The following is a 16,173-nucleotide window of genomic DNA, read 5'->3' as shown; positions in this document are numbered from 1 at the left end:
AAAAAATTCAAAAGTAACTTCAAAATATCCAAACTAGTAAAACATAAAAATTTAATTAACAATGCCAAATCATCCTAAATAATGAATGGCAAACATAAATTAAAAAAAAATAAATTAGAAAAATAATTAAATAAAGAAAAATTCATAAATTAAATCAAAATAAAAATGCTTATAACTTAGGCTTCAAGAATAATTCGCAAATATTATTTTATTAGAAATACGAAAAGACTTTTTGGATTATCCAATATTGATAAAGAAAAAAAAAAGAAAAATATATAAACATTTTTACTTCAAAGATCTAGAAATTGACCAAAAATAGCACACAACTATTTCAAAAAATAATTTCAAAATGTGAAAATTAATAAAAAAAAAAAAATAATTCCATACTAAAATAGCATAAATAATATAAAAGACTTAATAGTTCATAAAAATGTCAAAAATATATATTAAATATTATAAAAAAAACTGAATGAAATTAAAAATAGGAAATGCGCCCATTAAAAAGTGTCTGAGAAAAAGATCGCGTGGGTGTTCATAAAAAGCTGAAAATTTTCACAACACTGCCGATTAACAGGTGCCTGATACCGCCCACCTACTAAGCAACAAAAACAACAACACCAGCAGCGCATACGTGATAAATCTAACTCAGCGCACTCACTACAAAGTCTAGCCGTAAATTTAAATGAAGGTGTCAGCGCGCGCCACACACACAAACCAATGGAGCGCCGCCGCCTCAGCCTCTGTGTCTATACCGGCGACGGTTTGTCTGCCAGAACAAAGACCGCGCACCACTGCTACTTCCGCGACGCTCAAGGCGTTGAAATTTTTAATTCCAGCAATAAAAAGACTGTCAACGCTATCAAGGCGCGCGCACAGCAACAAAGTGGCCGGGAGACAGCAGCCGCAGCGGCAGCAACAATTCACGCCAGTCAACATTTAAATTGTCGTCTAATTTGTCGCGCTGTTGCAACGCGTCACCAGGCCGCGCGGCATGAGAGTGCAATTTTCATTCAACACATTTCACATTTCACCAAGCGTTGCTCGCTGACACAGCGCATGGAATGGGCAGCGCGGCGCTGACGGCAAACGAAACTGAAATCGAAGCGCGGCGCGGCGCGTGGAGCGCGAAGGCGTTGCTTGCGCCAACTGTGGGCGCGCGGCGTTGCGCGTCACATTTTTTGGCCACAAAGTAAATGGAAAATGTGTGGCAAATATGTTGTTGTTGCGGTTGGCGCGCGCCATGGCAGGCATATTAGTGAATTGTTGACACTAATAGCCACATTCACACATTTATCGCTTTAATAAAAATTAAAATTGTGGCAGTGCACACAAACAAACAAACATATGTATATGTGAACTAAAGTAATTATGTATACATATGTACACACTATGTTTGCGGTCGTGTGGCACGTTCGTTGGGCGGAAATTATATTCGTTTTAATTACGTTTTTTTCTTCTCTTTAGCAAATAAAGTCGACAAAGTAATCGTTAGCGGAAGTAAGTCGTTGAATGTTTATAGCCAATTTCGGTAATATATAGGCCGTGTGCTATTTTAGCAATATTTTTCAATGAACTTTTAATTAGATCTCCCTAAATTAGTGATATAGAAGACATAAAGACTATTCGGGTGCGGAAAATTATTGTATCAGGAAGGTATATGGGGGCTACCGGAATGCATAGCTTAGCTTTTGGTCCTATATATGTATATGGTATATCGAAAATTCTTATAACAAGTATATGGGAGCCAAAGGAAGTAAGGCGTGATCCAAGTAGAGTACACCATCGCCCATCCTGAGACTCCGGATTCATTATTAAATAATAATGGACCACGGCCAGCACGCAGTGAAGAAAATAAAACAGCCATAGGTGAGAGTCTACACGAAGACCGTGAAGACTCGATTCGACGGATGTGGAACGACTTGGCGCATTTTACGTCGATATCTTAAATTGAAAGCGTACAAAATATAGCTTGTGCAAAAACTGAAGCCGCTCGTCCTTCCCAAGTGACAAGGCTTCGCTATATGGGTTCTTGAAAAGTTCCAAGAAGATGCGACGTTTTCGAGCCAAATTTTGTTTAGCGATAAGACCTATTTCTGGCTCAATGGGTACGTAAACAAGCAAAATTGCCGCATTTGGAACGAAAAGCAACCTGAAGAGATTCAAGAGCTGCCATTTCATCCCGAAAAAACAACGATTTGGTGTGGTTTCTTGGCCGGTGGAATCATGGAATCATCCATATTTCTTCAAAAACTATGCCATTGAGAACGTAACCGTCAACGGCAACAATTATCTCGCCGTGACAACGTGATGCCTAAATATGAAGCACGCGATCTCGGCGACATTTGGTTTCAACAAGACGGCGCTACTTCCCTCACATCGCATCAATCAATGAACGGATTTATTGAGAGAACACTTCGCAGAGCGGATAATCACGTTTTGGGACGGTCGATTGACCACCAGGATCCCATGATATCACACCGTTAGACTTTTTTCTATGGGGATATGTAAAATGTAAAGTCTGTGTGAACAATTCCACTTCGATTCAGGCCTTGGAGCAAAACATTACATCTCATTCGCCCGTTACCAGTCGAAATGCTCGAACGAGTCATGAAAAATTGGACTCGACGGATGAACCAACTGAGACGTAGCCACGCATAACATTTGAGAAAGATAATCTTAAAAAAATAAATGCCAAAGAATGTTGTTTCGAATGATTTTAAACATTCCGCATTAAATTTGAAGCTTCTGTGTATTTTCTTTAAAAAAGTAGGGAGCCTCGAAATAGATCACTTTTTATATGGTTTATAAAGTAAATAGCATTAGGCATGTTGTGACTTAACCTCGATCACTGGATATATCGACATTTAAGTAAATTTTTCTCCTTTTAACCACGAGTTTCAGTGAGCGAGCGAGCTCATTTCCCTCAAATTTTCAACAATTACTAAAAATGTGTGCCGCATATCAATTAGTTGTTGTTAGCTCAGAGTTCAATATAGTCAAAGTGCCTATTGTATTTTATTGTAAGTGTCTAATTATTGTTTACTACTACTAAATTTTGTTTTTGTTGTAGTCGGCGCAGATTTATGGCAATGTAAACGCTTTTGTTTCAATGAGTTATTAAGCTTCTTTGTGTTTGGCAATGTATTATGAGAGGACCTTTGACAAAAGTGTTTATTGTTGTTGTTACTAATAAATGGCTTTTGTTTGCCCTTGTGTTTTGCCTTTATATTGTGTGTATTGAGTGTGTATTGTTTTTAATATTCTATACACAAATAATAATAATACATATGTATAAATCAAAAAAGATAAGAATTCTTTGTTGTTTTTTTTTTTGTGTGAAATCTGTTGGGATTATTGTTGATTTATATTTTTTAATATGTATATTATTTGTATATTTTTGGAAGAGAAAAATTTTGTGTGTCTAATAGGCTTTCGAGCGCATTTTCGGTTTTCAGTTGAGCATAATTTAGTGTGAGCTCTGTATGTAAAAGTGAAAAGTGAAGTGAAAAAATTTGTATTTGCATTTCTGCAATTTTTCTATAAAATAAATGAAGCTGGCTACTGCAATAAGTTACTTTTTTTAGTTTTTCAAATATTTGTTTTAAGGTTTTAATTTTTTTTTTTTTTTTTTTTCAAATATTTTTTTTTTTTTATTTTTTTTTTTTTTTTTTTTTTTTTTTTTTTTTTTTTTTTTTTTTTTTTTTAATTTTTTTTTTAAATTTTTTTTTTAATTTTTTTTTTTTTTTTTTTTTTTTTTTTTTTTTTTTTTTTTTTATTTTTTTTTTTTAATTTTTTTTTTTAATTTTTTTTTAATTTTTTTTTTTTTTTAATTTTTTTTTTTTTTTTAATTTTTTTTTTTTTTTTAATTTTTTTTTTTTAATTTTTTTTTGTAAATATTTTTTTTAAGTTTTTTTATAAAATATTTTTTAAATTTTTTTTAATCTTTGTTGGTTTGTAGAAAAATTACTAAAAAGAGCAAAACTTTTCTTATAAATTTTTTTTGTTTAATTTCTTAAAAAAAATTAAGGCAAGAAGCTGAAGCCAATTTTCAATTTTATGGCATTTTTTAATTTACAGGAAATGTCCTAATTCTACATTCTAAATTTTTTACGCAAAAAAAAAAAAAAAAAAAAGATTTTACTTTCAAGTTTAATTGTTTTTTTTAATTTTTTTTTTCATTTTCAAAATTATTATTATTTTTTTTTAATTTTTTTAACCAATTTTTTTGTTCAAATTTTCTTTTACAAGACGTGTATTAGTACTCTAATTACTTAACTTTTAGACAAAAACCAATCTGTTTTTAAATTTATTTTTTTTTGTTCAAGTTTTTAAAAAATTAAGACAGAAATAGTTGAAGCCAATTTTAAAATTTTACTGAGATCGTTTAATTAGCAAGAAATGTCTAATTCGAATTTTATTCTAAATTTTTATTTTTTATTTTTTTTTTTATTATTTTTTTTTTATTTTTTTTTTTTTTTTTTTTTTTTTTTTTTTTTTTTTTTTTTTTTTTTTTTTTTTTTTCTTTTTTTTTTTTTTCAATTTTTTTTTCTAAATTTTTTCAACCAATTCTTATTTTAAGTTTAAGGAGCAAATATTTTTTTTTGTTTTTACTGTCAAAAATTTTCAGATTTCTTTAATTTTCTGAAATTATTTGATTTTTTTTTTAGTTTTTATTTTATGCTTTAAACAATTTAAAACTTTTTCTCAATTTCAAAATATTTAAATAATTTTTTCCCTCACTTTATCACTTTTCGGGCACTTTTTTGCGAGAAAATTTGAAGGGTTAAGGATTTTAACTTTATTATTTTTAATTTTGATTTAAAAAAGTAATAACACTTAAAAATGTACTAAATATTTTTTTAAAATATTTTTTCGAAATTATACTGATGGCATAATTATGGCCAATGTGTTTTTTTTTAATTAAAAAAAAAAAATAGAAAATTATAATAATACAGTATACTTTATAGATTTTATCAAGCAATATAGCGCTCTGGTTTAGAATTATTCTTCTTTAAATTTTTGCTACCTATCAGGGGTGGTGGATCGCCTGTGGCTTCATAATAAAATATTACTGAAGTCTCTCTACAGAATATTAAAAAATCTTTAAGAAGCAAAAATAATTAAACATGTACTAATACGTGTAAAGTATATAAGCAATAAATATGTATACTCTAAATAGTTACATACACATACATATACATATAATATATTATTTGTACAGTTGATATAAACTAGCCCTTTTTTTCAATTTCCAGTTATAATTGCGAATAGTGTGTGTGAGTGTGTACCTACTTTAATAAGCGTGTGTATGTATTTTTTATTAATTTACTTAAAAATTGCAACAAAAACGCATGAAAATATAAATAATCCTGAACATTTACAGAATTAACAGTGGAAACTATTTACCAGCGTTGTGTGATTGTATATAGTACATACATATGTAGGTTGTGGTTGTAGTGTGGTCATATGTATGTATGTATGTATGTTTTGAGATAGTGTTGTGTGGGTGATATCTGTTTATATGTATGTGTGTAAGTATCGTAGTATGCAAGTGTGGGGGAGTGTAGTGTGAGGTTAGTGGAAAATTGCATAAATACAAATTGCAACAATCCAAAAATGCGAAAAATATTAATTATTAATTTAAAAAAAATTTAGTTATTTTTATGCGCATTTTAATACTTTTTTGTGTACTAATTTTTTATATATTTTTTTTAATTTGTATCATTTTTTTATATACACTTTTTTTCGTTTTGAATTGTTATTATTAATTTTCATTTAGTATTATTATTTTTAATTTATTTTTATTATTTTATTTAAGCAAATTTATTTTATTTATTTATTATTATTGTTTAATTTAGCTAAAAAAAAAATTTATTATTAATTTTAATCTATATAATTATGAATAAATTAATTATTAATATAATTTTAGATATTTTTTTTAATTTTTATTTTTTGTTTTTGTTATTAATTTTTATTGATTATTAAATTAAATGATAAGAATTAAAAATTATAAATTTATTTTTTTTATTTATTACACTTTTGTGTGTTTTTTTTTTGGTAAAAAATATATTAGTAATTTTTATTTATATAGCATTGAATACATTGAATATTAACATATATATGTTATTTTATATATTTTTTATTAAATTTTTTTTATTTATATTTTTTTTATATACTACATTTTTTTTCTTTTTAATATATTTTTTATTTTTCCAATAATTTTTTTATAAATATTGGGAGTTTTTGAATTGTTGCAATCTGATTTTATGCTTTCTTTCACTTCTTTAATCACACATGACTTTATTTTTTTCTTCTTTTCTATATTCTTATTTTGATTGTGTAAAATTTTGTAAGCTTTAATAGAAAATTTGCATGAAACTTACCGGCGGTAAGTGTGTAGTCCCAGCTGGTGTCTGGTTCATTTTTGTATACATTCAATTTCTCTGGCTGTAGTGGAGGGAGAAAGAAGAAAGAGAAAACACAATTATCAGTTGACATTAAAACAAGTTTTATTTAAATTAAAACATTAAAAAAAAATTAAAATAACAAAAAACCACAATAAAAAAAAGTAAAAATACAAAAAAAAATTATTGAAAACACAAATAAATTAAATTAGAAAACAACTTCAAAAAAATTTAAAATATCAAAAATTAAAAAAGAAAAACAAAAAAATTAAAAAAAAATAAAATAAAATATTTAAAAAATAATAAAAATTAAAATTAAAAAAAAATATAATTTATATTAAATCAAAAAAAAAAACAATTAATCGAAAACAAAAATTAATTTAATTAACAAAAACAAAAAATTAAATTTTAAAAAATAAAAAACATTTGAAAAGTTAAAAAGAAGTTACAAAAAACTAAATTAGGAAAGGTAAAATAAAATAATAAGCAACAGAAATAATAATAAACAAAATCAACAAAACAAAATTTTTGAATTTTTTAAATAAAAAAAATTATGACAAAACAAAACTAAAAAAACTAATTAAACTAAATAAAAAAATAAAATAAAAAATAAAACAAAAATAATACATATATATTTTTAAAGCATTTTTTTTAAACGAAATATTCTTTTTTATAAATTTATTATTGCAATTGAAAATAAACATAAACAAAACAATAAAAATAATATGCTATCAATTAAAAATGAAAAAAAAGTATTTCGTATAAAAAATTTAAAAACATTATTTTCTTTTTTAATTGAAAAAAAATTTTATTTCATTTTTTTATAAAAAAATATTAAAAATATTTTATTCTATATTTTTTTAATTTCTATTTACTTTTTTAATAAAAAATATTGAAAATATTTTTTTTATTTTTTATTAATTTAAATTTACTGTTTTATAAGAAATATTAAAAATATTGTATTCTGTATTTCTAGATAAAAAAGGTATAGAAAATATATTATAAATAAATTTAAAACTTTTTTAAAAATAAAAATGAAAATAATATTGTTTTTAGATTTTGTATTGAAAAAATTATTTTCTTAATTTTTTATTAGAAATTTTATATTTAAAAAAATAAGTTTATTGCTTATTGTCTGTTTCTATTAAAAATTTTATTTAAAATAAATTAAAAATAATAATTTAAGCTTTTTTCAAATATTTTTCAAAATTTCTTATTATAAAATCCAGCTTATATTTAAGATCTAAATTGTTTGAATTTTCAAAATTTCGAAATTCGAAATTATTATTATTTTCCGTTCTAACCGTCAATTTATTTTTTTTTATATATGTAGATTAATAATATTTTATATATGTGTGTGCTTTTTTTGTTTTTAATACGTATATTTATTTTTTTATTTTTGTAGTTTTTTTCACTAAACTCCCACTCACCTTAGCATAATCAATTTTCAAAGTGCAGCAGCCCGAATAAATATCGGCACCATTTAAATTCTCACGTGCTCTTGTTGCCGCCTCAAGACTATCAAATTCCACCATAGCCTGCACGCCATTCTTCTTGAAAATGACAATGCGCAGCACCTGGCCATGGGGATGGCAGATTTTGTGCAAAACGTCCTGCAAGCAGAAAAGAAAAAGCAGTTGAAAATTGAGTCAAATGGTAAATATTTGAAAAATTTTAAAAATACACAAAATTGAAAGAAAAATAAATGAAAATAGAAAATAAGCTTAAAAATAAAAAAAATCGGTATTATATATATGTATATACACATTTCAGTAGTCTTAGCGCCAGTGTCAGCTATTTTCAAGGATTTATCTTACAAAATTTCATATAAATGTTATATATGAATAAAGACGCACCATGGCGTATGAGTAACGTATGGCTGAATTTTCACTACAGATTTATTTTAAATTCTATTTAAATTAACTTTTCGTATAAAATAACACTTTCTCTGTACTTTTTGCTGCTAAAATATTACAAAATTAATTTATTAAATTTTTTTTTAAGTTTGGCGTTTCTTTATAGTCAGACTCGATGCAAGACTTTATGGCTAGAGTGCATATTTTCTCAATTTTTTTTAAGAAATACTGAAAACAATACAAATATTACACTTTTTAAAGTTCAAAACCATCTACATTTACTTCCCTCCACACACTTTCACATAAAGACGCGCCATTTCACTTCATTTGCTTAATACCCTGCCCAACTGCCTTCAACATTTTAATTTTTAAAGCAAACTACTGTTATTAAAATATTAAGAAAAATAACAAAAACAACAAAATCTCAAACTGCGCCACCAAAACAACTTCCTTTGTGCATTTCTGTCAACTTCCCCTCGATATTGAGGCATCTTCAAGCTTTTTATTTAAATGTAGCATACACACAGGCGCGCCACCCACCACAGCGCGCTGTAAATATTTCGGCAACAATGCTGGCCATCATCAAAAGTGCATTAGCGTGAAAAAATGCTGTGGATGCAGCGGAGCACAACAACAACAACAAATTATGTACGAAAGTTGGCGGCGCTGAACGCGGCAGCTGCCGCACAGTCGCTGTCATTTTACGAGAAATTTAATAAATATATGATATAATATGCGGGCAGTGAGCGCGCGGACCGCTGAAATGGTAAGCGGCACAGTAGGTGTAGCGCATGGCAGAAAGCAATGAGGGCAAAGAAGACACGATGATAATGCCCGGAAAGGCGTGGAGTCGCACTGTTTTCAACTCATAAAAAATAGATGCATTGTTGTTGCGCAGTTACTTTGCGTCACACTCTCCGCAATTGCAAGTAATTTCATGTAAAAGCAGCAGAAAACAACAAAAAAATATATACATATATGTAAGAAAAACAACAAAAAAAGTGCAGTAAGTGTCCAAAGCAAAGGACAGCAATCGACAAAGTTGCAGCGGATTGTGAAAAAGTAGTAAAGCAAAGTAGTGAAGTAAACAGTGGCAGCAGTTAAGTATTTACAACTTTTTTTCCACTTAACGGTGCCTTTGTTTTTGTTGCTTTTCGTGTCATAAAACTGTTTGTGAGTCTATTAAAAATGAATGAAATGTCACAAATCGCAGAAAGCGGTAACACTTTTAAAGTAATTGCGGCGGCAAGGATGGGCAAAGAGTTGGAAAATATTTAGCACATGCATTAGGGTGATACCAAAAATATCGAATGAATTATTGTCTTTGAATCAAAAAACGAATTTTTGTACCATTTGGAAACTATTACGAGGTCAGACATGAGTAAGTGAGACGAATACTGACATACTATAAAGTGTAGTAAATGCATTAGGGTGATGGCTAATCAAGAAATTATGGATATAGGTTCATACATAAAACTTAAAGATTTTGAAGGTTCATAATAACGAATATACATATGTATATGTCCACAATACAGAAAGTTTTTCTAATTGAAGTCTAATTTGTAAAAATTTTGTCCATAATAAACTCTCCAAAGTAAAAACTGAGACTTAGCAAAGCCTAATCTGAGACTTAATAAAATCTCCAAAGCATAACCTGAGACTTAATAAACTCTCCAAAGTATAACCTGAGACTTACTTAACTCTCCAAAGCATAACCTGAGAATTAATAAACTCTCCAAAGCATAACCTGAAAGTTCTTGAACTCTCCAAAATAAAAATTGATACTTAGTGAGCTTTCCGAAGCATAACTGGAGACTTAAAGAACTCTCCAAAGCATAACCTGCGACTTAATAAAGTCTCCAAAATTAAAACTGTTACTTATTGAACTCTCCAAAGCATAACTGGAAGCTTAATGAACTCTCCAAAGTATAAACTGAGACTTAAAGAACTCTCCAAAAACTCCTGAACTCTCAAAAGTATAAACTGAGACCTAATAAACTCTCACAAGCATAAATTGAGACCTTATAAACTCTCCAAAGCTTAACCTAAGACTTATTGAAATATCTCCAAGGCATAAGATGAGACTTAATGAGCTCTCCGAAAAAAGCGTTTCTATTCAACAGCTTCAAATAGAGTAAAACCCACTTTGAGGTTGAGATTTAGAACGTTTGATGTCTGAGCTGTTCTTCTCTTCTTTAAGGATCACCCTAATGCATATTTCCATTTGCAAAATGATATACAAGATATACGTATATGTATGTCCTTGTGCTTATTTATTGCCTATTTCTATTTCTACATGCCTCCACACTTTCGTCATAAGTCCTTCAAAAGGCAATCGATCACGACGCTCCTTTTTCAAATTTTTATAACACTACTTTGAATCGTTTTGGCGAGCGCAGGTGTGTCAGTAGCTAAAATAATTTGGAGGCTATGTAAGACATGTATGTATAGAAAGAAGAAGATGCTATATATACAGCAACAGAAGAAACTAAAACTACTCTCTTCTTTTGATTTAGTGGAACTTCCTGAGCTTTAAGTACAAGAGCGTGAGACAAGCTTCCCTCAGAGAATATCTTCAGTAATACAAGGTCAAGTAGCAAGACACTTAGTTTCCACAGACTTTCACTAAGTTTCCCCAATAGCTGGTACATAAGGAGTCGCATTCCGAGGGCACATTTATCAGGAGCGCAACAAGCTTCATTGTAAAGACAATTCAGTGAACTCTGCCCTGCATACTATCGTGTCATGGCTTGAGGAAATTACAGTTCACGAATTCGCTGTTGGAACCTTCCTAGATATTGAGGGAGCTTTCAATAACGTCCTGTCGGAAGCAGTCGTAACTGCTCTGGGCGGTCTTGGGTTGAATCAAACCTCAAACACCTCATTTTCAGTCTTCTGTGCGACAGAGTGATTGGAACGGAATGGGGCAACGGACGTGATCGACGAAATGTGAGTAGGGGAACCCATAAAGGTGAAGAGAGAACCCTTTCATGGACCCTTGTCGTTAACAACCTGCTTTAAAAGCTTTAGGGCTCATCATGGATAGAAAGCTTTTATGGAAGCCAAATGTCGAAGAGTGATCAAAAAAGACATCGATTGTTTTATACTGCTGTAGAGGAGTCATTAGCAAAAGGTGGGATATCTCACCGAAAGTGATCCTCTGGCTCTACGACACCATAGTCAAGCCCATCATATTCTCTTCATTCTTTATGTGGTGGAGGTGGAAGTTTGGTGGAGGTGTTGACTGCCAGGAGCTCTCTATCAACTCCAGCTTCAGATTTCCTGACTATTGCACTGTTTTCCAAGCCGTGGTTGCTGCCATTAAGGTAGCAGTAGATTTACTGCTCTGGAGTGCAGTTTACTCTTCTTCCTTTAGAGAAGTGACCATCCACTCAGACAGCAGAGTGTCGATACCAGCCTTGAACTCATTAATAATGTGTTCAGGGTTGGTCAAGGAGTGCCTAACCTCGCTATCAAGGTTCAAGCAAGGAAAGGCAGCCTAGAACCGCTTTCTACTACAAGATATCAGGGTTCCCGACAGGGTTCATCAATACAGCGCTCAATCTACTGTCTACTGTTTAAAGCTTATGAGAATTACGATAGATATAACAAAAGTAGTCATCTATGGCATGCTGCAAAAACATACATTGAGGGGAGGTTAGATTAGGTTGGGTTAAAAGGTCGACCCAAAAACCACTCCCACTTGGACGGCTGAGAACGCTGGACCATTGCGATACCTAACTAATAAGTATTGAAAGAAAAGACTCCCCAAAATCGAAGAAGCGCACCGAGCTGTTTCAAGCTGAGTCCTCGGTCTTGCAAAAGCTAAATAATGGAGTAGAAAGTGCCTGGACGTTTCCAACTCACCTGACAACTTTGACAGAAAGCTTTCGACAAAATGAAAAATATCCAGTAAGACCCCATACGACTGCGTCCAATTGAAGCTTACTGATAGTTCAGTGGAACTCCTGCATTCTGCATTAAGCTAGAAGCACCTCGCGGTTGCATAGGAACCAGTTGTTGACCAGCTTGGCTGCGAAGCTTCCGCGAAGTCCAGTCGACGAACGCTAAAAGGCTAGAGAACTAAATTACACCTTTTAGTTTATGAGCCATTTCAAACACTGCTTTACAACAGGCCTAGATCTAGACCTCAGCGAAGTTTATACGCCTAAAGACACCCAAATTTGTCGGTATGTCAGCAGCCAAGAAGCTAGCTTATTGCCACAACGAATTTATTGTCACAAAACACCACATGCCACTGAAAACATTACTTGCAACAAAATGTTGCATAACTACGTGGACACATATTTAGCACAGTTCCCAGGAGAGGACAGACGGACACATACACACTACGCACCAAATAGAGATATCATCAGCGATTTTGTTGTGTATACGCTCACCAAAACTAACGACATACACAACTGTTGACATGTTGCACGAATTTCAAAACTGCTGCTGCCACGAAACTTATGCAATCGCAAACACTCCAAATTACACAGGAAAAAGAAAGAAACAGACAAGTGAAGCAGGGAGCACAAAGAGTTATGGTTCGCCATTTACGGCTGGCGATGGAGCGCGGAGTGAAACACAGCAACAATTGCAACGATTTAACCGCGGTTGATGTAACGGACTTGCAACAGCGCTGCAAGAAAACCAGCGTGGTAGCAAGGGAAGCGAGGGCAAACGCTGAGTAAAACCAAATGGCTGGACAATGCGTGGAAATTGCCAACTGCAGGCAATGCGCGACGAAGCGGCACAACAAAAAAGCCGCAAACACACACACACACACGAGCGTCCGCAAGCGAAATGAGCAGCGCGCAGTGTGGCAAGCAGTTTGAATGAACGAATTGATGGTGTTGCAGCAAAGGAAAAATTGAAAACAATCAAAACTGGTAAGCTGGTGAACTGCGCTGGCAACCCCGCTGACAATATAAAGCGCCAGCATCAGCACCAGGCTGAGCCGTGCAGCCATGCGCCGCGCTGGACGTGGAGCAACCGCAAAGTGACGGCGTGTCAGAAGGCGCTACGCAGTTCAGTTGCATTTAACGGCTAACGGCCGCAGGGCCACCAGCACCAACGTCAACAACAACAGCAACCGCAAATTCAACAAACGGCCAGCAGCCAACAGCATAAGGGATCGCAGAGCGACGGTGCGGCAGCGCTCTTGCGGCAAACAAGTGAACAGCGCAACAAAAGTGTGGCAACAAAATGCATTAATAACTGTTTAAGTCGCCAGCATAAATCAGTGCAGTGCAGCGCGAAGCACTGCACCACCGCAAACTACATGCGCGCAACAACAACAAAGCTGACGACAACAACAGCCAATGGTGGCGAGCATAACTAAAGTAGCGAAACAACAGCTGCAAGTACACGGAAAACAAACAAGCGGCGTGGGAAAGTGTAATTTTGTTGTTGGCGCTGTTGTTGTTGTTGCTGCTACTTTTCGTTGTAGTTTGATTTGTGGAGCCATCAGCCTTATGTACACATGCGCACATGCATACTTAAGTGTAGCTAAATGATGATGATGTCGAGCTCATGAGATGCAGGGGTACAGCGGTGGTGCTTACAACTTCAGCTAACGGTTTATGGTTGCAAGTTATTGTTGCACGCTTGACTTAAGCGACACTGTGTGCTTTCTTGCCTTAAGCGAAATTGACATGCTTGAAAAATTTAAGGAAGAATAGTAAGTCTCGAATTCTAATCCCCTTGGACCCCCAATATGTTAGAATCCGTTAGATCTTATTTTAGAAATCGACTCAAAGGCTTTAATGGGTCTTAGTTTGCAACTTCCCACCAAACTGCTCAGATATTTTGGCTTTGAGCAGCAATTCAGCTAAGGATAATAATAATCAATTATATTATATTCACCGTAAGAGCAAGATAGCTGAATACAAACAGTCTTTAGTTCCTTTGGCTTGCAGCACTCATTCAGCTTAAGAGAATTGTAGCTGAATAAAGCCAGACCTTTTGATTTTCAGCAACTATTCAGCTTAAGAGAAGGGTAGCTGAATAAAATCAGAGTTTTCAGTCGTTTTGGCTTTCAGCATCTATTTAATTTAAGAGAATTGTAGCCGAATGAAATCAGCCCTTTTAAACCTTTTGTATTTCAGTATCCAGCTTACGAGTTTGGTAGCTGAATAAAACCACATTTTTCAGCACCTTTTCAGCTTATTTGAATTAAAGTCGAATAAAGCCAGACCTTTTGATTTTCAGCACCTATTCAGCTTTAGAGAACTGTAGCTGAATAAAGTGAGGCCGCTTGATTTTTAGCAACCATTCAGCTTAAGAGAAGGATGGCTCAATAAAACCAGAGTTTTCACTCCTCTTGGCTTTTTGCACCAATTCAGCTTAGGAGAATTGTAGCTGAATAAAGCCAGACCTTTTGATTTTCAGCAACTATTCAGCTTAAGAGAAGGGTAGCTGAATAAAATCAGAGTTTTCAAACCTTTTGGCTTTCAGCACCTATTCAGCTTAGGAGAAATGCATCTGAATAAAACCAGATCATTCACATCCTTTCTATTTCAGTATCCATTCAGCTCAAAAGACTGGTAGCTGAATAAAGTCACAGTTTTCAGCACCATTCGATTTAAGAGAAGAGCTGAATAAAGTCAGGCCTCTTTCAACATCTATCCAGACTAACAGAATGGTAGCTTAATAAAACCGGGATTTCCAGTCCTTTTGGTTCTTAGCATCTATTCAGCTTAGGAGAATTCTAGATGAATAAAACCAGATCTTCAAACATCTAAGAGATTTCTAGCGGAATGAAGCCAGAGCTTACAGACCTTTTGACTTTCAGCACCAATTCAGCTAATGATAATTACAGCTGATTAAAACCATAGTTTTCAGAACTTTTGGTTTTCAGCGCCAATTCAGCTTAAAAGAACGATAGCTGAGTTTTCAAAACTTCTGGCTTTCAGCACCAATTCAGCTAAGAATAACTATAGGTGCATAAAATCAGACCTTTTAGACCTTTTGGGTTTCAGCACATATTCAGCTTATGAGGCTTCTAACTGGATTCTAAAGTGCCTAGGAGTCAGTTATGAGGTTGCACTCTCATAGTTGAAAGAGCTTCCGAAGTATTTGGGTGTTTTCGAAAAATCCGCTGAATAAACCGAACACGAAAATAAGTGGTGACCACAAAGAGCACCCTAGGCTTAAGCTTCGGAACCACATATCGTGAAACTTGAGACTGAGTTACTGCGGATTTTTACTGGAATCAAGTACAGGTTAATATACAGGTCGAATTTGGCAATAAAAACATGGAACGAGTATATATTTTTTCTTAAGGAATCTCCATTATTCTTTGTATTTCCGGTTTGTACGAAAATTGTTTCTGAAAGGCTTGAATTCTCATTCTATCATTGAGTGTTAAGTTGCTACGAACCCTGCAACAAATTTCAGTACCATCCAGGAAACATTCATCCGAGAATAACCGTCGAATGAGCTGCTCACGTGTTAAAATAAACTCGTCATATAAATTAGAAGACACTTTGTTTTTTTTTTCAATGCACATTATTCTTCTTACACTTTTTGAGTCTAGGCAAGAAATTTGAACTAAGACATCTAGCAAAATGAGACGTCCAGTTCCTACGAACACCTCTAAGGTCAACTCATCAGATGTTGTCATTGTCCATGCCTCTGCACTATATAGCGGGACAGAGATGATGAGTGACTTGTAGAGTTTGATTTTTGAGAGAGGACTTTACAAGATACGTATTAAGAATGAGACTTCCTGTAATGTGGAATTTAGAGTCCGCTATTAGAAGGGCTGAATCTGCTTTCGAATACTTATACTACTTTCTTTGTCAGAATGTAGTATCAAAATTATGTTTTAAACGACGTAGAAACTGAAAGGTTCTGTACCCTAAGTATGTACGTTCTTCTATTGATTGACACATTACTTCGTCAATGAA

General features: G+C 32.7%; 1 protein-coding gene across 13 annotated transcripts in view; it reads right to left on the bottom strand.

Moving 5' to 3' along the window:
- The window catches only part of LOC126755508 (heterogeneous nuclear ribonucleoprotein L), a 309,695-nt gene that overhangs the window by 131,813 nt on the left and 161,709 nt on the right, over nucleotides 1-16,173 (bottom strand). For all 13 annotated transcript variants that reach the window (XM_050468132.1, XM_050468130.1, XM_050468134.1 and 10 more), the window contains 2 exons: nucleotides 7,835-8,017; nucleotides 6,384-6,447 (listed from right to left, as the gene is read on the bottom strand). In XM_050468132.1, the coding sequence (XP_050324089.1) occupies nucleotides 6,384-6,447; nucleotides 7,835-8,017 (247 nt within the window). The remainder of the gene's footprint in view (nucleotides 1-6,383; nucleotides 6,448-7,834; nucleotides 8,018-16,173) is intronic.

The sequence above is a fragment of the Bactrocera neohumeralis genome, chromosome 4, assembly GCF_024586455.1.
Source record: "Bactrocera neohumeralis isolate Rockhampton chromosome 4, APGP_CSIRO_Bneo_wtdbg2-racon-allhic-juicebox.fasta_v2, whole genome shotgun sequence".
Classification (NCBI taxonomy): Eukaryota; Metazoa; Arthropoda; class Insecta; order Diptera; family Tephritidae; genus Bactrocera; species Bactrocera neohumeralis.
This window is presented reverse-complemented; position numbering and strand designations above follow the sequence as displayed.